Source organism: Atheta coriaria, unplaced genomic scaffold, assembly GCF_025399875.1.
Source record: "Atheta coriaria isolate IRGN ID8LTWV9N9 unplaced genomic scaffold, Caltech_Dcor_3.1 hic_scaffold_9_pilon, whole genome shotgun sequence".
Classification (NCBI taxonomy): Eukaryota; Metazoa; Arthropoda; class Insecta; order Coleoptera; family Staphylinidae; genus Dalotia; species Dalotia coriaria.
The window spans coordinates 4,014,803-4,038,596 of record NW_027045451.1 but is presented as its reverse complement, the minus strand read 5'-3'; the positions used below and the strand labels follow the sequence as shown (position 1 = coordinate 4,038,596).

At 35.2% G+C, this 23,794-nt stretch overlaps 3 protein-coding genes and 1 pseudogene across 3 annotated transcripts; 3 read left to right on the top strand and 1 right to left on the bottom strand.

Annotated features, from left to right (window-relative positions):
• Positions 1-282: 282 nt before the first annotated feature.
• Positions 283-2,044, bottom strand: LOC135798362 (mannose-1-phosphate guanyltransferase alpha-A-like; annotated as a pseudogene).
• A 3,089-nt stretch (positions 2,045-5,133) lies between these two features.
• Positions 5,134-16,251, top strand: LOC135798141 (protein Wnt-7b-like). Its single transcript, XM_065310885.1, is given in 6 exon segments — positions 5,134-5,733; positions 10,817-11,043; positions 15,032-15,303; positions 15,370-15,636; positions 15,638-15,758; positions 15,815-16,251. Coding segments are annotated over 6 exon segments (1,125 nt in total). The 5' UTR covers positions 5,134-5,647; the 3' UTR covers positions 15,967-16,251.
• A 70-nt stretch (positions 16,252-16,321) lies between these two features.
• On the top strand, positions 16,322-18,179 carry LOC135798140 (cytochrome P450 9e2-like). The gene is made up of 3 exons (XM_065310884.1): positions 16,322-16,637; positions 16,688-17,183; positions 17,251-18,179. Exons 1-3 carry the CDS (start codon positions 16,438-16,440, stop codon positions 18,154-18,156), a joined length of 1,602 nt encoding a protein of 533 aa, XP_065166956.1. The 5' UTR covers positions 16,322-16,437; the 3' UTR covers positions 18,157-18,179.
• Positions 18,180-18,328: 149 nt separating this feature from the next.
• On the top strand, positions 18,329-23,772 carry LOC135799809 (uncharacterized). The gene is made up of 11 exons (XM_065313022.1): positions 18,329-18,872; positions 18,931-19,426; positions 19,481-20,376; positions 20,704-20,876; positions 20,937-21,035; positions 21,100-21,287; positions 21,339-21,486; positions 21,545-21,621; positions 21,736-21,968; positions 22,035-22,530; positions 22,585-23,772. Exons 1-11 carry the CDS (start codon positions 18,673-18,675, stop codon positions 23,473-23,475), a joined length of 3,897 nt encoding a protein of 1,298 aa, XP_065169094.1. The 5' UTR covers positions 18,329-18,672; the 3' UTR covers positions 23,476-23,772.
• The last annotated feature ends 22 nt before the right edge of the window (positions 23,773-23,794 follow it).

Below are 23,794 nucleotides of genomic sequence, written 5' to 3'. Positions count from 1 at the left end.
TAGTTTTAACCAAAAACACAATAACCATGTGTTCAACTGTACTGTTTGACAGAAAATGACAGTCGTGACATTGGCAATACAAGAATAATCTTAGGTTAACGTCATTTTGACAACTGCGCATTTAAAACTTTTTGTAATGAAAATAAAAATGAAACGAATCGAATAACAAAAATATATATTTAAAAGAAAAAATAAAACATTATTTAAATATTTGATTATAAATATTGATTATAAAATTCATAGAATAATTTCTGTTTTTGAAGCTGCGACTTAGTTCTTTGTTTACAGTACAATGGTGTTCAGCAAAACCATTTCAGATGGTACAGACACTGAACAACCTTGTAAAATATAAAACAATATTGGGCTTATTTATTTTACTCAATTTTAAAACTTGAATATTTAGTCGGGGCTAAAATTGACGGATTTAAACGCCCATTTTCATTGAAAAGCGGAGGATTTTCCATTTTGCAAACGGTTTATTCGGATCAGATCAGACGGGGTTCCCTATCCTTGCCCATCGTCCAACATGAGAATTCTGCCTGATTATACTAGGCGTAAAAATCAAGCTGTGGTCCCTCGATGGTCGCCTTAGCCAAAACAATGCTTTCCCGGATGCGCACACCCGGCCCGATTGTGACTTCCGGTCCGATGCTGACATTTGGTCCCAACTAAAGATAAATTAGTGTACAATATACCAATAATTTATGCACAAAAAACTTACAACAGCTGTAGGATGAATAGTTGCACTTGGATGAACATAAACACGTTAATAATTCGACATTTCTGCACTTTGATTATCCCCAGCTGCTGATAGAATACTCTGCGACAATCTCTCTCCGGCTTTCTAGCCCCGTGCCAACCTATACGTTTTGGTTTTATGCAATTGGCTGCGCCGGCGGTCTTCACCAGACCAATTAAATTTGTGCCAGTCTGGAAAGCAAATAGTTTTCCAGTTGCGGCCAAAGGAGCAAAACTTTGTTCAAGTTGAATGTAACCAGCCTCTCTAGCCTGCTAAGCATTGCTGTTTCCATTACCATTACCTTTCAAGTAATCGTCTTGCTTCATGTGGAATATCTCGCCGATAATTTGGAAGATATCCACTGAAAAGCAATAAGTTCCACAGTTGATCAACGCGGAAACATATGAGCTCGGTTTTTCGACGTAGTGTCTAACTTCGGAGGTAGATTTATCTGTGACCATGCAACCGTAATTGAGAGATTGTTGGCGAGTTGCCTCCGTGGTTAAAATTGTTGCGATGCATGCAGGGCCGCTATGTTTGTGGAACTTGTACAGATCCACCAACGGAAAATCTGCACATACATCACCATTCATAACGAAAAACGCAGAGGGATTACCAAGACGAATTTGGTCCCTGAAGTGGTAAATTCCACCTGCTGTTCCAAGTGCAGTAAATTCTTGGAGATATCTATGAAAATAACAAAATTTTGAGTTAAATATTAAATATAATATTAAATATAAAATGAAATATAAAATGAAATATTAAATTTAATATTAAATATAAAATGAAATATTAAATATAATATTTTAACTATGAAATAATTTACCTAATATTAACATGGTACTGATTTTGCATGTCATTAATAAAACCTTGAATTTGTGTGATGGGATAATAGCCAATCAACAATATTTCTTGTAAACCTTCAACTGATGTGCATGCTTCAATGTGATGCTGAATTACTGGCAATCCAGCAACAGGAAACAATGGTTTAGGTATGTCTAAAGACAAAGGCCTAAATCGTGTCCCTACAACATCCAAAGATATAATTATTTAAATAATCTTTTTAAAATTGTAGGGAATATACCTTTTTGTGAGCCACCAATCAAAATCACGGCTTTTAAAAGCACCATATTGTACGTTTTTGTGCTAAAGTGCGGGATAGAGCTTATTCAGCGTTGTGTAAAGTGTGTTATGGCTCTTATCTTTGTTGGACACGTCCCTGCCGGTGATAAACAACAGTGTTATATGCAATATTCAGTTTGTTTGGTTCATTTTGACGTTTGGGAAGGCGCGACGTGTTTAGACAACGCCGGGATGCGGATCATATAAATCTGTGGAAATGGCTTATATTGCCGAGGTGTATTTTGGGTTGCCTATGATAATTGTCAAAACTGTTAGCGTAAAGTTTTTATAATATCTTTCTCTCAATATTAATTTTATATTATGTATTGTAAGATGTATTTACTCAGAAATCAGTGTTTTATTCTATAAAACTTTCAATTAACTTGTATAACACTTGATTACATGCATTTCCACCCAACATTACTGCGTAATTCAGGTTTATATTCAATTTACGGCCGCGCCGTAATGAACGGTGATAAGCAACCGGTTGTTTGGTTTGCCTCCTTTCACTCTGCTGACATTCTCTTTATCTGCGCAGCGGCGAGGACCATGCGGTGAGGAACGAAAGTATTAAGGAAGTACTTATTCCTGTTTTCGTTTTGTTTAATCTTGTGTCCCATGCATTTCAGTACTTCGCTTTTTCTCGGTACAAAAAGAATGTAAACGCGCGAATAAAACTGTATGGGCCCAAAGGGTGAGAACTTCATTACGTCGGGAATGAAGCCGCGGACATACACTGAAAACTTTATTGATATACCAGCATATTTATATTTTATAGTGCAAACTGCTAATTCAGTTATAAGTAACAAAACGTAAAATAGAGAATAAATATACCACCTCATAGACGACCGATGCACTATAAAATTATATTGGTAAGTACTGAAAGATATCTAATTTATAATCCTTTAACATTTAACGTGTAAATATTCGTACACCGCATGGTTTCATATTCCATATTTTAATTTACCGACGAATTTGTTTTGCTTAATTCGTTTACAATGTACGTAATCTTATGTCGTGCAGCCACATGCGCAGCAAATACCCGTAACTATTATGTCACAACTACTCATAGTGCACGCAGTGTTAATAATAATAATAATAATATGTGTACGAATATGAAATCATAATTGCAGGCTCGTAAAACTTGCGATTGCCACTAATAAAACGCGTTATTTATGTGCGGCGTGTATTTGCCAACGGATTATTAAACGAAATCAAACGATTTAATGAAATAATACAGCGAAATACACTTGTTTGTTGTTAAACTCTGAGCTGTTGGAGATGCAGTTGCGTTGAGATTATCTGTGCAAATTGTTTTTAATTGCGCGTCCGATGTGATTATTTACGATCCTAGCGGGACATTAATTAGGGATTTTATTTTAATTGTAAGTGAAATATGATTTTATTGTTTATTTATTGCTTTTAACATTTTTTATTTAAATGTAAACAAAATGTGTGAGAAACTCACATCAAATTAAACAAAAATTTTATAAGAAAACAATTTTTTTTCAATTTTTGTTAAATTGTAGTAAAATATTGATTAAAATAATTTCCTGACAAATTCATGGCTTATACTTTGTTGCCAGCATCGAATGTGGGGATATTTATGAGGTACTATTGTTAATATGGCGTTGAGTGCAGATCTATTGTGAGTTTTATGTATAAAAGTATCATTAGCGTGTCCTTCGGGCTGTAGTTCCGTTTGGTCGTTTCAGACTAGTTGCACTTTTTCGATTCAGGCAATTAAATTAAAATAATGCGACGAATCGTCAATCGGCCATTGTTAACGATCTTATCACGCATACTAAACAAATTAACAGTGATTTTATTCTTTTAAACAACTTATTTTATAGGTTAAATATAAAATAATTTCCATTATGGCGAATTATTGTATTTATAGGTTAGAATACATTAAATAATATTACATATCTTGATTCTAAAGGTTAAATTTATCATTCAGATGCATAATTATAACATTAATTATGCATTGCTATAATAATAATCAATTGCGCCTGAGTTATCGCCGTCTGGAAGCAAATTGATTACCGCAATCAGTGAACAGGTTGTTTAGAAGGTAACCAAAGTGAATAATGACTATAACTTCCACTAATCATCGATTATCTCCATAATCTATCAACATGCTAATGAAAAATTAATCCGGGCGCGCATTAGTTCATTTTAATTCGCATTAAATCATATCATTTCGCATTAATTGAGACTTTTAAGTCTAACGAGCTGGTATTTGCATAATCGTAATGTTTATAATAATCGTAGTGAAAGATTGCTTCTGCGCGACGCTTGCTGATTGGAAAATAAACAATCGCCCATGAGCCGCCTGTGTGAGGTGACGAGTGCTGCGCGATTGGTCGATGTTATGATGGTAATGATGCTATCCATGCTATCCTTGGATGTGCACAGTCGTAATTTGAATATGACACGAGCGCTTAATGTCGTCGTTAATATTCCGCCCATTTCGAATGCATTTTAATTCGTGAATGTTTTATTAGCGTTGGCATTTGTGATTTGGTGGGCAGTTTCGAACAATTTCAATTTCAAGTGAAACATTTACTTGGTTTATATCAAGTGGGATTTAAAGGTTTCAAGGATTAATTAAAAGTTTAATAATAATAATAAGAACAGAATAAAAATTGGCATAAATTTGCGTTTTTAATTTAATTGAACACTTTTTCAAAGAAGTAAAAATTTTTAACAAAAACGCGAAAATTCTGTTCTTAAAAGACAATAATTTGGTTTAGAAACAAGAATAAAGCCTAAAAAGGTGTAACCAGCAAGAATTGCGTTTAAAATAAAAATATTCACAGTATTTTGACACATTAACCCTATTTTGACATTTTATGTGTGTTTGGTTGCCTACGTTGCATAAATTTAAGGTACAAGAAGCAAAACTGTCAAAATAACTGATAATATTAAATTAAAACTGAAAAAACACTGAATTTAATGAAATTTAGCATAAATAATTACAAATTTCACTATTTTAAACATGTTAATCTAACCAAGTGAACACTATGTAATAAAAGTAGGTAGTATTTTACGCGAATCAGCATTTGAATAAGCAATTAATCGAAAAACAATTCGTCATTAGTTCCATTTAATTCCCCGCGCACAGTTCGGAATTGAAATTCGATTACGACTTTATTCCGCGCTCGCGCGCTCAAATGCACAATAAATTAACGGTGCGTCAACATTTCGCCTCGCACAAATTTATGTGCATCATGTTACTGTTGTGTTACCAGTCGTTAGTTTTGCTGCACACAGTTTGATAGTATAGTTTACGGTGTGACTTAGGTAGTCATGGTAAATATGCGGATTCGAATCGCAACAAATTGCGGCGATTATCGTGCGGCGATGCGCGAAACAATTACATTAGTGGGGATCCGCGATGGGGAGGCGATGATTGGTCGAAGCCAAAGGTAGTGTGCGCGTGGCGGGAAGGTGAGAGATCCAAGAGAAGCGCGCTCGACGCTGGCTGCTTGCGAGAGACACTCGGCGCAGATCAAGAAATACGTATTTCAAAGTTGGACATCGCGAACGAAACTTATTCGAAACTTTTAAGTGAAATATTTATTAATTCTAGTGTAAATAAAATGTGATAATGTTTTATTTTATAAAAAGTGTTTTTTTCATCATAAAAATGTAAAATAATTTTTTGTAAGTTTAAAAAGGAAATAAAATAAGTTTCAAGTGTAAATTAGTGAAAAAAGCGTCAAGGATGTCAGGATTAAAGTGATTATCAGTCGAGGATGAGCGTTCGTCCAAGTGTCCAGCATGCGTGTCACCCCAAACGGCAACAGACGAGGATTCTTCCAGTTTTCGCCAATTCTAGTCACGTTTTTAGCGTTTGCCCAATTTAGGTAAAGAGATAAAAACATTTTTCTTTTCAAACAATAAATTCTACCGCGTCATGTTTAAGTAATAGCCGCAGCGAAGAATGTAATGTGAGGTAGTTAGTAGTGGATTGTAAGGTTGTAATATTTGCAGGTAGGCATGTCGTGAGTTGTTCGAACACGCGTTGTTGTGGCCTGCAGCGCGCAATCCTGCTATCATTACGCGAGCTTATATAGTCGTATTTTGCTCAATGCGATGGCCACCATTCTACGTTTATTACAATATTACGAATAGCGTCGTTGCGCCGCGTTTTATTAGAATACGTCGGACATGTCCGACATGACTTTGCAACGCTTACGAGATAATGCCTTTTCTATACGCGATTCCGTAGAAGTTAGTAATGAATTCTGAGAAAATTATTCTCACAAAAAGTTGAATCACATTTTTCTTATTTTTCTCAAAACATAAAGAAGAACAATTTTTTTAATTAGAATTATTATTTAAAAACGTTTTTTGAACTATAAAATAATTTTGTTTCATTATTTTCATTTGAAATTTTTTTTACTTTTGATTGATTTTAATTTGAAACATCAATTGCTAGTATTAAATGCCGAGTGTAAGGTGATGAGTTGAAGACGATAGTCCGTTGAGCTGGAAAGACCGAAGTTCAAAGCTAATGCTTATTTAGCGGCTTTCATTGCTTCGGTGAAGTGATATCGTTGAAAAATCGGAGATCGACGTCCACGGCTGAATGGCGCTCATTTTGCCATCCACTCTTTAATCTACATTAACGATTAAGAAACTATTAAGCGCTGCAGCGCTTCGTTTGTTGCTTCAGTCGGTCTGTCCGCGTACGTGATGCGCCGATGGTTTACAAGACGATTTATTTCAAAACATTGCAACATAGAAGCGCACAAAGCAAAAATTTATTATTTTTGTGCTTTTAATTAATTGGATAAAGAGTTGAAAATTGCAGACACGAGACGAATAAATTGAATATATTTACGAGCATATCTTCTGGTTTTGAATTAGTTGGGATAGAATTTTGATTAGTTAAGGGGATAGATTACTAGAAATTTGTTTAAAAAAAATTAAAAATTGATTTTTTTAAATTTTCAAAGTTAGAAATGATATTTATATCATAAAACAAAAGTTTTACATAAAAAATATACTTTTTATTTATTTTTATGGCAATAAATTGTTAATTTATTAAATTTTAATTGTTTTAAAAAGTAAATTTGGTTAATTAAATTATTTTCCTATAAATTTTCTATAAGAATTAAAATTTAATTTGTTATTGAAATAAAATATCCCCTTAAGTACACTTAACTTAAGTACTTACTTAAGTACGTACGAATTACACCTTAGCAGTATGCGCAAGCGCACAATGAATTACGCTATCGCAATCGCAATCTCTGGCGATCTGCTAATAATTTTCTCGTCGTTGGGAAAATATTTCGGCGTGCTGTAGGCAGACACACATTATTTATGTTGCTGAGCGCACGTCCAACTTTCACTCGTCTTTGTCGCAGATGTAGAAACGTTAGAATTTTGATTCTACGAAAACTGCAACATTAATTTAAAACATAACATAATATTATCAAATAATTACTCAAAAGAAAGTTTATTATTATTTTCATATAAAATTATAGTGCATAAAGTAACATTTTACGCACTGTTGAGACAAAATATAACCTTAAAATTTTATTTACACACACCATTTGAAATCCAATAGTTAACTTAGTGTTAATTGCACGTCATTTATATTTACCCAAATATTATCATGCATTTTAAAGCCGTGTTTTAAGATTTGAATGTTTGCACATTGATTCTACGCAAACATTGCGCAGGAAACAAAGGATGTTTGCTTTTTCAGTTTATGTCGTTTGCGTTGTTGTGTTTGCACAATGCTAACGTTACGGTATACATTATTGTATCTCATAACGAAAAAAAAGTTAATAATTTGGAAAATTCATGAGTTACAAAGTTTGAGAAATAATTATGTTTAATGATTTTCGTCTCGACATCATAATTAGTAAGGGATGTGAACGCGATGCGCGAGACCACACCGCAACCACAAATCGTGTAGTGGTGCTCCAATTGACGTGACGGGTTCGAAACTGGTCGATGATTTATGAACAAATCCATGGACATGCGTCGAACGCAACATCCCTGCTGCCCTGGGGGCTGTTCACGTAAAATTACGCTGTGTGTGGCTCGAAAGGTTTGCATTTTAATTTGTAGCGAGAAATAATTAAATTGGGTAGCTATGTTTTTTGTTCTTAGCTGTAAGGGAGCGTTAGGTGCAGTGTTAATTGGGTTGCATATTTAGAAAATCACAAAAAGTGTACAAATGCGTAAAATAGGTAATTAAAGTTGCCTAACACAATAAAAACATGAAAAAAGTTAAGAAAATATAAAGAGAAGAAAATAAAAGAGTACCAATGTTATTTCAATAAAAAACACAATTAAATTTTAAAATAAGTAAATTTAATGAATATTGGTTCTTTTGAAACACTTGGTATAAAAGTTAGTTGTTTCCTTTGACATATTCGACATTACTCATTAGTTCCAACAACGTTGTTTACTCAGACCGTTTTAATGCCAGTAAATCTGAGCACTGCAGCGTGGCTGAGATACGAGCAGCGGTGGTGAATGGTCGCGAGGATGCTCGCACGAGTATTAATAATAATGAAGAAAATTGAGCTGTCGGCGTTAGCAACAGGTGGCGAAAAGCACGAGCGCCTTGCACGCGATACGCTTTGGTACTTCGTATTTCATTCACACACTTCCAACCATCGATGATTTTAATTACTTCGCTCGAAACGAACAACAAAGTAAACATAAGTTGAAAAAAAAACCAAAAACTAATCGATTAGTCAACTTTCACAAGAAAAAAATTTAATTTCCTCTCGCATTGACAGGAAAAATAATTAAATTGGGTTCCAATCTTTGGGTTAAAACAAAAGCAAACAAAGCAGAGATTTAGATTAAATTTGAAGATATAGTTTTTTTGGATTCGCTGAAGGGGACGTTTAACACTTTGAGAAATGAGAATTTATCGATGTGTTTCCGAAAATCTGAACATAAAGCACTTAAATCACGACGAGGAAAACAATAGCAGCGATTAGTTGGATGCCGATGATACTGTTCGTTAGTGGCGCAGTGGTTGTGAACCTTTTTCCGAGGGTAATTTATGTTTTTCGTTGGGGTGTGAACAAGGCGGGCGCAGCGACGATCACGTTTTGCACTTACCTTTGCTCGGATTCAAGGGTCGTTACGATTGATAACACTTTTTGTGTACAAATATTTTCATCTTACCTACTGAGTACCCTTAATATGTACACTTTTCTTACAACTTTTGTATTTTTCTGAGAATAGGTTTTGTATTATATATTATTTGTTGTTCATTTTGTATCACACAAAAAAATATAATAGGTATTTACTTACCTGAGCTACTTAAAATCTTTGAAAATGTCTACTTGTTTGTATAAACATAAAAAAACGTCTCAAGAAGATTATCTGTTTGTGTAAGATGGTATTTCCGGTTTGTCATATGGGAAAAATCCTCTATGTGTCATTAAAAGTCTTGAAAACATGAGTAAGTAATTCTTTTTAACTAAAAATGAAAAAATGCTATGTTCGGTTCGTGTACCGTACCTCAAAGCATACGGTAAATTCTTGTATCTTGCGTAAGTCTCACAGAGTCACAAATCATCGATAGATGTAATGAATAAAACAGCACTCGACGACAGGCCAACAATATAACTTTAATTGCAATTAAACTATCACTATCGCACTGTACTGTTTACAGGATTTCCATTTGCGTTTATAGCATAACCTTATTTCAACTAGTTATTCGCCAAGTGAATAATTTCAACATGCTGGGTTTTTGTGGGAAGTTTGCGCGAGTCGTGTACGGTAGATATCCGACAGACAATTAGAAATTAATCTATTAAATCAGCGAGCGTTCATAAATCATGCGCGCAATATAATCGCCGCTGCGAATGGGACTATCGGCGATAAATAACATAATCCCATACTTTGCAGCGCGCATAATTTATCGCCGGCGAGCGCATGCTGCACACGAGAGCGGCCATTTGCATAGAGCGCGCGCGCGCGCGCGCATAGCGGCGAATGTAACGATTTAATTTCTTCGCGTTTAACAACTATTTATTACTTCATTAATTGCACACCTTCGCGCGGCGCGGTGTGCGGGGCTCTCGTAAAAATCGGCAATAAATACTCGGTAATTGTCTATTTATTTGCAATGACGTGAAGTCAAGTGGAAATGAAGTGTGTTTCATTGATTGTGATGAATTATAAATCATTCTAATAAATTATATAGTTGGAAAAATTTATGTTGAATAATAGGAATCGTTTTATAAATACAGAATATTAGATTTTATTGCAATATTTGCGATAAAATGTTTTTCTTTTAAATAAAAATTGAGAAAATTCTCAATAATTTTTGTTTTAATGTTTTTTTTTTGAGTTTTTTAAGATAAATTATCAAATTTTGACCTAAAATTGTTCCTATTAAGTTAATTTTATAGTAAATGTCTCTCTTTTAAACATACTTTTAACCGAAACAATTTAAAATAAAAATTTAATTGTATTTCTATGAAATTTTCAAAAAATTCGGAAGGAAAACAAGAAAATTCAGTTAAATTTAATTAATAATTAATTTAAGACATTATTAACTGAATTTCTGTAAAATTTGTCTGCTCAACTAGTAAATACATAATTTTTAAACTTTTTTTTGTTGATTTTGCAGCTTTTATTCATAAAAACAAGAAAAATATGTCTTTTCTTTGTTTATAAACTTGTTAAACATAAGATATTTACCTTCATGCACTATATTTATGTATAACATTCATTGTGGTTTGTTAAGAAGCATGTCTACAATGTCCACTACCTACTTAACAAAACTGAACAACACTCCTGGAAAGCAAACATGCGTTGACAGCTCAATTAACTTTCCCAGCCTGTCCACCACTACTTACATAATAAACATAACTTCCAAGCCAATTTCCTACAAGATTAAGTGCGTGCTCAATGTTGATTTATGAATAGCAAAATCTCTAGCTTCCTTTTTCCTTATTTCAGGTACGTTTGTTGCATTCTGTCGCTGAACGCCGAAGTAATTTGCGCGCGAGTGTCTGGACTGACGGCAAAACAGCGCGAAATGTGTCGCACAGATCCGGATGCGATGGTTGCCATCGGGGATGGGGTCCGATTAGCTCGCCAAGAATGTCGATATCAATTCCGGCATCAACGATGGAATTGCACAGCAATTGGAAATCCGGAATCTTTTGGACACGTTGTTGTTGTTGGTAAGTTTTTTCAACTAATAAAAGATACAATAAAATCTGTTGAGAGGATAAAATCATAAACTATGCGTTAATTGACATTATCCGGTTTATATTTGACGATTCAAATTATAATTTCGATTCGACTTTTACGTTTAAGCTAGCGGATAGCGAGAAGAGACGAAAAATAAAATAAAACTTTAATGAACCACTTATAAGTTATTATAAAACCGATAAATATTCGTTGGACGATGCATTCCCAACCACGGAATATTTTTCTTATAGATGTATTTAAGAAACAAATGATGACCGCCTCAGGTTGTATTTTAATCAATCAAAAGAGAAAAGAAAAAATTCAGAGAATTATTTGTTGCTCTTTGAGATTAAAAAAAAACTTAATTTGTTTTTATATTGGCTGCATTCATCGATTGGAAATACGTCGCGCAATAAAAATTAATAACGCAATAAAATTAATTAAAAACGTGACGCCTCTCCTTCGCGTCGATCGCACGACACGATCACCGGGCCCCAGAATTTATTCTTTTGTGCGCTGAATTTCGTTCCCATGGCTCGCAATAATAAAGGATTGTCGTCTTCTCGCAATCGGGCGGGCTGGGCAGGTTCGGGACGCAATTATCCGCGGATCGAACGCAAAAAGTTGTAGGTGTTGACGTACTGCGTGTACGTGCTGCACGCGGCGCGCGAACAAAGCGAAACAATTACTCGGCGCACGAAAACGTCGCGCGTGGGACTTCCACTCGTTTTGTTTGCGCAAATGATGATCATGCGGCGCTGATAACAACATCACTCGAATCTGTCTTACTCAAATGGGCACTTGTTACTACACCAGCCAATAATCATAAATTACTTACTACTTTTCTACATTTCTACATATAAGTGAATACAGTAGCTGTTTTTCTTCTTTAATTTTGAGGTTAGGTTGTTTATGCGTTTGAAACTTTCCCATGGGTTGTCATGGCTTGTGTTTTGCTGGCGTTTGATCTTTTCGCTTAGATTTAGTCATTGCTTATTCACTGCACGTACTCATCTTCCTCTTCTCTCGACGCGGGCGCAAGGTTTTAACCATGTTTGGCGATATTAACAAACCGCTTCGTTGCCTACCTGTCTTTTCCTGTCAGCTTCACATACATCTCTTGTGAGTGCATGCACACAACATCAACGCCATCTGGATTAAACATCTGGAAGTTATTTTTAAGGTTATTTTGCTGTACGAGTTGTAAAAACAATAATTTATGCTTTTTTCATTGTTTTTTTCAACGCCACACGTATTCTAAGCAATTTCTAAACATTCAGCTCGTGAAGATAGATAACGAGATGTCAGCATATAAATGGGAATGGAAATTGCGCGCCGCTACTTTTTGCGGCAAGTAATAGTGCGCGAGAGGTCGTAAATATTAACAAGCGTGCTTTCAACAGAAGGCCCATTACACGGCGTTTATTTAATAAATAATAAATCTGAATATGATGCCCGCCGATGTTGATGCATTAAGTAAAGCAAATAATTTCATCGACTGCATCAGGAATTCAGTAAATTCAGTTCAGTTGATTTTATTTTTATTTTTATTTTTGTAAAGTCGAGATGAATAGAATTCTTGTCTGTTCTTTCGCTGAAGAAGAACCAGAATCTCCAGAATCCTTCGACCGCCGTTGCGCCGCTTCGCCGACTCGTTGCGATAACGTTAATTACCTTTTCCAGCCTGCGTTTCATTAGCGTATTAACGTATTTATAAGTTTGTTGATATTCTCGAGATGCTTCGCGACGGTTTTTGTCTCCAATCTCTACCGGCCATAAAGTGGATATATATGAAGTTCTTCAACCAGCCAGAGCTCGGTTTTATCGAAATGCAGCATGAAATGAAGCCAGTTGAAGCAGAAATGTTAAATGAATGTTAAAAATTGCTTGTTTTTTTCGTTCGTTTTTTAAATATCAGCAAATTAAAATATCAGACATTCTCCAATAATTAATTTTAAGTAAGTAATAAACCAAGTGTCTTGAAATAATACTTTTTTACAAATTTGTTGAAAATATTTAATTTTTATTTGAAACTTAATAAAAATGTAAAATTGTTTGATTGGAATTTGTATTAAATATGTGATGGAAGCATGAACATCTTTTTTGAGACATTATAAGAGAAAAAAGCTTATAAATATGCTAATTTTGTGTAAATAAACTCACATTCGATTTAGGAATACATATAAAACTTGATATAAGGTGATATCTTGGTGATGTGGATTCACCTGAGCGTGTGGGTGATGTCGATGCATAATACGACATTTATTCACTGAATTTAATAATCGTTAATAGACTAAATGTGTACTTTACATACCAAAATTTAAAATACTTTCTATAAATGTCCTAAAAGTTGAAAATCGTTGAAAATCGTGAAATATATAACTAAATACACCGAATGCTACAAAATATTTGTGTTTTGAACAAGATGGCGTCATCTTATTGTGAATCATTGTCCATTGTCTGTCAACATGCTGTCAATTTGCATGTTTCGCTTGTTTTCGATCGTGTACGATGCGACACAACTTGAAACGTGAATATTTTAGTAACTATAACCTAAAACATTAATTTTACCGTACACTCTGTATAATTTATTCTATACATATTCAAATTTACACTTCAATATTTTTTCTAACGCCAAGGAAACTCTCAAAGTGGTAAACGATTCCCGTAATCACAAGACGATTGGCGATTTTATGGATCGTCCATTATTCGTGTAATGACAGCGTGGGCGCAGGCGAACGATAAACGGTGGCACCAGTGGCACTTCATCGCTATGCGCCGGAATGAATATTCCGACTCGATACTGAATTTGTCCAAGCATCTCGGACTCGTCCTTAGCGCGTATGCGCGCGCGCGTGCAACTTAATCTGCGCTGCTGGCTCACGGCTGCACAAAGCACGCACTTAACTTAAGTAGACAAGATTAATCGATGGTAATTCGTTGCGTTTTCAAACTAGCAACTATTCTAAAATGCTTAAAATACTCTAAAAAATATACCAACTTAATTTAAAGTTTTCGAGGTTATACTTACTTATACTTAATTAAGTTGTTGGTAATTTCTTAAAATAACGATTTTTTAGTCCTTTTTTGGTGGTGCCGAGGCGAGTTTAAGTTGAAAGTGACAGTTATGGTGCATTAATAAGTCGGATAAATAATGATCTTACAAAATAAGATTCGTTTTACATTCTCGGGTGCGCTCAGAGCAGATTATTGTGTTATTCGAGAAGCTTATAATCTTGCGACGTGCAATAAACTATCGAATTAAAATAAAATACGCGCATAACCTACTCGAGAGTTAAAAAATCCCCCGCTGGAGGTCGCTGCAGTCACAGATGTTATGTTTTCACAAAATTCGTTCTGCTTTCATCAATTTATTACGAACTTAAAATATCTCATTATAAATTTAATTATCTCCGCAATGTTCCATCACATGAAAACGATGCGACGTGCCCAGAATGCATTACAGCCGGATTCGTAATGGATTGTTGTGAACACAATGGCGGCTTTTTTTCTACACGCACCGCGTTTGAGAGACGAACAGACGTCAAAAAAGCGACTTTTATCGAAACAATATCTTCGGATGAAACTTTTCAACGGGATCGTCTATCGTATAATTTCTAGATTCAGCGAGGCGGCGTGCCCTTTGTGCGACCGAGACAATTCGAAGGCGTGAAGGCCTGCGTCGCATACGAAATAAGCTGCGCGATTGTGGCGCTTGTCTCGGACTTTCGCACTCGATGCGCGTCCGCTCATGAACACGCGCGACACGGCATATTAATGTTAATGATCGGTTATCAAACACTTCACCGCCGCGCACATTTATCACATTTATGCAAAGATGCAGCTAATGGCGTCTTATTATCATATTCATATAAATTTTATATGAAGATTTCAACTTGTAGGTGTCAGAATAGTCGGGTGAATCAAGAAAAACAAAACAAAATTGCGTTGATTTATTAATATTATATTTTATTAAAGGTTCAAGAGAAGCAGCTTTCACCTACGCGATACACAGCGCAGGGGTGACCTACGCCATTACAGCCGCATGCGCACGAGGTAACATCTCCACCTGCGGATGTGCAACAGGTCCACGCCCTCGGGAACCCACCCCTGCTGGATGGAAGTGGTCGGGGTGTAGTGTAGACGTTGCATTTGGGATGCGTTTTGCGCGGAAATTCCTCGATGCCAGGGAACTTGAAGGCGACGAGCGGTCTCTCATGAATTTACACAATAACAAAGCTGGTCGTAAGGTTAGTATTAATATGTGTTATATATGCAACCAATTGTACATTAATTTGTGTTGTATGTTTAAATAGGCGATTAAATTGAATCTCATCACCGAATGTAAATGCCATGGTGTATCTGGCAGTTGTACGATGAAAACCTGCTGGAAATCTTTACCACCATTCCGCCATATTGGTGATAATTTAATGAAAAAGTATTATCGCGCACGGTCGGTAGCCACCATGACAGCACAACCTCAACTTACATTACACAAACGTCTAGCTCCGATTAGACCTCAAGATTTACTCACAACCACTGGTAAAATTCATCTAGTGCTTAAAAAAGGCAGAATTCCCACGAAAAAAACGTCCAAAACAAACAGATTTAGTATTTTTACAATCATCTCCGAATTATTGTGAGAAAGATCTGGCGTCTGGTTCACTCGGAACCTACGGCAGGAATTGCAATAGAACTTCACAAGGTAAACTCGCTAACAACGCTTATCTCTATGATATTTAAATTAATTTCCAATTTCAGGTCACGACGGTTGTAATCTCATGTGTTGTGGACGAGGATACAACACGCACCAGTTCAATAGACAGTGGCAGTGCAATTGCAAGTTTCACTGGTGCTGCCAGGTGCAATGCGACACGTGCAGCGAACGAGTAGAAGAATACACCTGTAAATAGCGTTGCCATGTTGGCGACACCCTGTAGAAGGAATTACTTATATGCATATTTTTATACGTCTATTATTCGTTTCAAGTCTGAACGCGAGGAATACTCATTTAATGATATAATTTATTGCGGTAGTGTCAACATGTAAATAGTTTAATTATTAGTAACGGATTAATTCATTTCTAACGCTAATGAACGGAATGCTGAGACGGTTTGATTAATTACCATCATTGAAGTAATTGCACATATTAATATCAAAGTGGAATAAAAATGATTAATACCGACATGTTTTATTTACATGAGAAGTATTCTTGGTTGCATATAGTATTTAAGTGGATAATGTTGATATACTTGAGATTATTTCTTATTGTTGACCTTCAGTAATCTTATATGTCTTTATTTATTTATGAAAACATGAGATAACCGCTTAAAAATTTAGTTGAGTTACATACAGCTGACGAACAAGTGTTTTAGGTTGTAATAATGTTTTGGGTTTTGTTTTTCGTGGCTGCTGTGTTATTCTTTTATTATGTTCTTATTAAACCTCAACTATACTGGAAGGAAAGAAATGTCCCTCAAGGACCACCGTATCCTATACTGGGTGACCGCTTTAGATCGTTTTTGAGGCTGGAAACTACAACTGAAATGATTCAAAATGCTTACAATCGTCACCAACATAGCCGGTAAATTAATTATTATAAAGTTTAATTCATTGATAAATTTATTATTGTAGATATGTTGGAACGTATCAAGGAACTCTGCCAGCGTTAATGTTGCGGGATCCAGAATTAATCAAACAAATTACCGTCAAAGATTTTGACCATTTTGTTAATCATCGACCGTTCGTCTCTGCGAAACAGGAGCCATTATGGAACCGAAATTTACTTTCGCTGAAAAACGAAGAATGGAAGACAATGCGCGCAACTTTAAGCCCGACTTTTACTTCCATCAAAATGCGGGCGATGTTTTCTCTGATGCAACAAACTGCACAACAATTTGTTGATTTTTACCTTAAACAAAACAAAGATATTCTGGAATTGGAGCTAAAAGATTCATTTACTCGTTTTGCTAGTGATGTTATCGGTAATTGCGCGTTTGGTGTGACGGTAGATTCACTGAAAGAACCAGAGAATGAGTTTTATATGAAGGGGAAAGATGTTACTAATTTTGCAGGTTTCCGGAGAATTTTAACGTTTACCTTAAGTTTGATTGCGCCACGGGTTGCATATGTAGGTTTTTCCTTAATATTTATTACTTATTTTTATTTTATGTTGTTAATAATATCAAACTTTGCAGTTTTTGGGATTACGTGTGTTTAGTGAATCTTCCACTGCTTTTTTCAAAACGTTGGTTAAAGATACTGTGAAGGTGCGTGAGGAACAGAAAATTCAACGTCCTGACATGATCCACCTCTTGATGGAAGCTCGTAAAGGTCAATTGAAATATGAAGAGTCCAACGAACAAAATGAAACAGGATTCTCAACCGTAGAAGAATCTGAAATCGGTAAAAATACTAATCGACCAAAGATTGTAATGAATGATGACGACATGGCCGCGCAAGTATTTATCTTTTTCTTTGGTGGTTTTGATACTATTTCCACCATGATGTCATTTATGTGCTATGAGTTGGCTGTCAATCCTGATATTCAAAAGAAGCTTATTCAGGAAATTGACGTCACTTCGAAACAAAACAACGGAAAACTTACTTACGATGTTTTGAACAAAATGAAGTATATGGATATGGTAGTAACTGAGAATTTAAGAAAGAATCCGCCATTTTCTTTGACAAATCGAGAATGTACCAGACCGTATATTATTCAACCGGAAAGACCTGGCGAGGTTCCTGTTCATCTAGAAGAAGGCGCTTTACTGCTGTTGCCTCTTGCAGGAATTCAACACGATGAGAATTACTTTCCGAATCCGAGTAGATTTGATCCTGAACGCTTCTCGGATGAGAATAAAGATAAAATTGTGCCATATTCTTACATTCCATTTGGGGCCGGACCAAGAAATTGCATTGCATCTAGATTTGCGTTGATGGAATGCAAAACGTTAATGTTCTACATCTTGAGTAATTTTGAAGTTGTTGTTATTAGCAAAACAACAATTCCGATGAAGTTGGCCAAAGGTCAGATTACTCCGGCACTTGAGGGTGGATTTTGGCTTGGTCTTCAACGACGTAAAAATGTTACTACTTTTTAATTAAATAACTACAAAAATAACAATTTACGCGTTTTTTTAATTTCAAGACTCGAGACTCATATTGTGCTCATATGTTCATAAGTATATAATTTTTTTTAATTTTATCAGGATTCACATGTTTTGAGACAAGATCTACAGTCTCTCGAGACACACGATTTGGAAAAATTGGATTAAACTGATAAGTTATGGTATTGTTTATTTGAGGACCATTATGTATCACTATCGTTTTCGCCAACATATGTAATTAGAAGTATGTTTACAAATAGCGGTTCATGGCCTTGCTTGAATATTGATGTCTCATTATATATCGATTAAATTTTGTTAAGTCATTCGCCTGTGATTCAGCATAAATGCAAGTAGACGTAAATATCACGCAAATAATTAGATTAAATGACCGTATTTTTCATCTCCACTTGAATTTCAAGCATCTGACTTGTTATATAAAGTTGAATAATTGACAACATACTTTAGTATAATTTAAAACACGCTCCGAATTAGTTATATAGAACCGATACAATGTTTTGGGTGTTAATATTTGTGGCATCAGTATTGCTGTTTTATTATTTCCTAATAAAACCTCAACTGTACTGGAAAAAACAAAATGTCCCCCAAGGATTTCCATACCCGCTTTTGGGTGAAAACTTTAAATCATTCGTGGGATTGGAGACTACCACAGAAATGATTCAGAATATTTACAACAGTTACAAAAACAGACGGTAATTTCATTAAAATCATTTCACTTGTCATCAAATTCTAAGACATTTTTATTCACAGATATGTTGGAATGTATCAAGGAACTCTACCGACGTTAATGTTGCGTGATCCAGAATTAATTAAACAGGTCACTGTGAAAGACTTTGATCACTTTGTTAATCACAGGCCCATTGTTTCGGAGAATCAAGATCCTGTGTGGAATCGCAATTTGCTTTCTTTACAAGATGAGCACTGGAGAATAATGCGCGCGACACTGAGCCCGACCTTTACCTCCAGCAAAATGCGTGCCATGTTTAAACTTATGGAACAAACTGCACAACAATATGTTAATTTCTATCTGGAACAAAAGAAAAACACTATAGAATTGGAGGTGAAGGATTCGTTGACACGTTTTGCTAACGATGTGATTGGAAATTGTGCGTTTGGTGTGAATGTAGACTCACTTAAACAACCAGAAAATGAATTCTATTTGAAAGGGCAAGATGCTACTGATTTTGCCGGATTCTTGAAATCGCTAAAGTTTCTCATTAACTTTATTTCGCCTACTTTTGCTGATGTGAGTAGGATATATTTAAAAACCAATTTTAATATAATTTAACATTCCTTACAGTTTTTCAGAATACGTTTGTTCAATAAATCTACAACAGAGTATTTCAAAACCTTAGTTCGGGATACTGTAAATTATCGTGAAGAGAAAAAGATTCATCGACCTGACATGATTAATCTCTTGATGGAAGCACGTAAAGGAACATTAAAATACGAGGAATCTAACAATCAAAAAGAGGCAGGATTCTCATCTGTTGAAGAATCTAGTATTGGTAAAGACACCAAAACAACGAATATTGGCATGAGTGATGAAGATATGGCTGCGCAAGTCTTCATCTTTTTCTTTGGTGGTTTTGACACTGTTTCCACATTGATGTCATTCATGTGTTATGAGTTGGCCACCAATCCTGATGTTCAGAAGAAGTTGATTGAGGAAATCGACGAGACATTCAAAGAAAACGATGGAAAATTAACTTATGACGTGCTGAATAAAATGAAATACATGGATATGGTTGTCACAGAGACTTTGAGGAAAAATCCTCCGTTTATTTCGACTGATAGAGTGTGCACTAGGCCATACACTATTAAACCAGTAAATGCTGACGAGGAGCCGGTGCATTTAAGAGTAGGTGATATTGTCCTTTTGCCGATGTCTGGTATTCATCATGATGAGGAGTATTTTCCTAATCCCAGCAAGTTTGATCCAGAACGATTTTCGGAGGAAAACAAGGACCAGATTGTACCTTATTCTTACATTCCATTTGGAGCGGGACCTAGAAATTGTATTGCGTCTAGGTTTGCTTTGATGGAGTGTAAAACATTGATGTTCCATATCTTGAATAATTTTGAGATAACTGTTATTAAGAAGACTACGATTCCAATGAAGCTTGAAAAGTATCAATTCAATCCGGGGCTTGAAGGTGGTTTCTGGCTGGGGTATCAGCGACGCCAGCAAATCAGATAAATTTGATTTTTAATTCGGAGGACAACATAGTTAAACTATGAAAAATATTGGCGCAATACCAAATTTGTAATTTTATAAGAAGAATATTTTTTTTGAATAAAGTACTATGTACTTAAATCAACTTAACAACATGAAAGTATTTCATTCTCTGTGTTTCTAAGATTGTATTGTTACTAGTTTTTAAATGGAGATGGCGCTGCGATGCACTATCTGAAATTTTATGTATTCCTCAGCTAACAGCTTGTAGATTCGCTAGGGTTATGTACAGTTGTGTTTATTTACTTCATAAGGTTGTGTGATACACAAATATCGTGTTGTGTCAGGTTTTATAGCACAACAAGTGCAATTTCTGATCACAATTTGGCTAAAATGGAGCCTCAAGTGAATCCATATCGAAAAATGTTAGTGGCAGGAGTATCCACTATTTTATTAGAGCTTGGGATTGATACTGCAGAAGGTGAAGTCTTAGAAACATTAACAGAAATGTTTCAGTGTTGTAAGTTTTCAAAAGAACTTTGTATTAAGCAAACCACTAATTTCTGTACATATTTATTAGTTCTAGTTGAAATTGGGAACACTAGTAGGAACTACTATGAGTTATCAGGAAGAACAGAACCTTTAATTGCAGATGTTATATTGGGTTTTGTTGAAATGGGTGAGTTACACTGCAAATTACTATTTGCAATTGATAGTGATCATATTGATTTGTGTTCTTATAGGTATTGATTTCTCAAAATTAAGTGACTTTGCAAAGGGTACTAAGAGGACAGTTTTGCCATCACTTCAAGCACAAACACAGCCAAAACAATTGAATATGTTAAGAGCTGGAGTAAAACAATCTCTTCCAAGTTTTATTCCATCTCATTTACCGTCCTTTCCAGATCCACATGCATATATCAGGACACCAGTAAGTTCACATTTGTTAACTCAAACATTTACTCTAAAAATGTAATTTTAGACACATAAACAACCTGTAATTGATTATGAGGCTATAAGAGAAAAATATGCAGTTCAGAAAAGAGATGTAGAGAAAGCATTGACTAAGTTCTTGGCAAAAACAAGTCAAACACATAATTTATTTGAGAATGATGAAATCATGTTCCCATGTAAGTTTATAGATATTTAATAAGTGTTCAATTTAATCTTTAATTATAAATGTTTTAGTGATCTCTGTTAAACCATTGGCAGCTCTGCGTTCCTGCTATGCAATACGTAATACAATATTTCACAACGTTTCATCGGTAAGTGCAACTAAACGTAGATAAGTAATTTATTTAAAGGTTTATAAATAAATATCAAACTTCAAGTATCTGGTGAGTGATATATATTTGTGGATAACTGTTAGTTTGCGCTGAAACGCTTCACAACTCTGTTTCAGATTTAATACAATGTTTTGGTTTGTGTTTCTTGTGGGAGCAGCATTGCTGGCTTATTATTACATTATAAAACCTCAACAATTTTGGAAACAACGAAATGTTCCACAAGGTTTTACCTATCCGATACTTGGTGACAACTTCAAACTATTGTGTGGATTGGAAACTTCCACTGAGATGACTCAAAACGCCTACAATCGCTTTAAAAACAGTCGGTGAGTTTTAAAATTACGTTTTTTTTAATAAAATGTAAATATTGACAAAATCTTTTTGGGTCCTAGCTACGTTGGAATACATCAAGGAAACCGACCGGCGTTAATGTTGCGTGATCCTGAATTGATCAAACAAGTTACTGTCAAAGACTTTGATCATTTTGTTAATCACAGATCTATTGTTTCGGAGAAACAAGAGCCATTATGGAATCGTAATTTACTTTCGTTGCAAGGCGATGAATGGAAAAAAATGCGTGCAACCTTGAGCCCGGCGTTTACCTCCAGCAAAATGCGTGCTATGTTTTCGCTTATGGAACAGAACGCGCGACAATTTGTTAATTTTTATTTAGAGCAGAATAAAGATATCATTGAACTGGAGATGAAAGATGCTTTTACACGTTATGCTAATGATGTTATTGGGAATTGCGCGTTTGGTGTGACTGTAGACTCACTTAAAGAACCAGAAAACGAGTTTTATATGCGAGGAAAGGCTGCTACTACTTTTAAAGGTTTCTGGTCGATGGCAAAACTTACTCTCAACTTTATTTCACCTGCGTTTACCGATGTAAGTTGATAATTATAAGTTTACATTAAGAATATATTCATTTCTGGATTGCAGTTTCTTGGAATACATTTATTCGATAAAGACGCCACAAATTACTTCCAAAACTTAGTTCGAGAAACTGTCAATTATCGTGTGGAGAAGAAAATCCATCGGCCAGATATGATCAACCTCTTGATTGAAGCTCGCAAGGGTAATTTGAAATATGAAGAGGTACCCGAGCAGAAAGAAGCAGGATTCTCATCAGTTGAAGAATCTAGTATTGGTAGAGGCACCACAACAAATGTTGGTATGAGTGATGAAGACATGGCCGCACAAGTTTTCATCTTTTTCTTCGCTGGTTTTGATACTATTTCCACGATGATGTCATTCATGTGCTATGAATTAGCTCTCAATCCTGATGTTCAAAAGAAGTTGATTGAGGAAATTGATGAGACATTTAAAGAAAACAATGGCAAATTAACTTATGACGTGCTGAATAAAATGAAATACATGGATATGGTTATAACAGAAAACATGAGAAAGAATCCGCCGTTTATTTCCGCAGATAGAGTGTGCACTAAAGCATACACCATTCAACCGGAAAAACCTGGTGAGAAACCAGTGCATCTTGAAGTGGGTGATATGCTTCTACTTCCAATGTCTGGTATACATCACGACGAGGAATACTTTCCTAATCCAAGCAGGTTTGATCCCGAAAGATTTTCAGAGGAAAATAAGGACCAGATTGTGCCTTATTCCTATCTTCCCTTTGGAGTGGGACCTAGAAATTGCATTGCATCTAGATTTGCGTTAATGGAATGTAAAACATTGATGTTCCACATTTTGACTAACTTTGAAATTACTGTTATTAAAAAGACAACCATTCCGATGAAATTAGCTAAGTATCAGTTCTTCCCAGCAATCGAAGGTGGTTTTTGGCTTGGTTTCCAACGTCGTCAACATTAAAGTTAATTTCATGTTTAAATTCGGCCAATAAAGTATATACCGTATGATAAGACACTGCGTCAAGGTCTAAACAGCAAACTAGCGATAATCAAGAAGACGAAGCAAAACATAAACTCAATCAAAACCAGTTTGATTCTTATCAAGAATACGCTACGCAGAGCATCAATCACGAACAATCACTTTGCAGTACTAAAACAACTAGCATAAGCATAAGACAGACATTATATTAATCTTGTATCGTGAATAAATCTATATTCATTGTTTAATTTAACTAAATACATACATACTTTTATCTAATGTGTATTAGTGTATTGTGTTT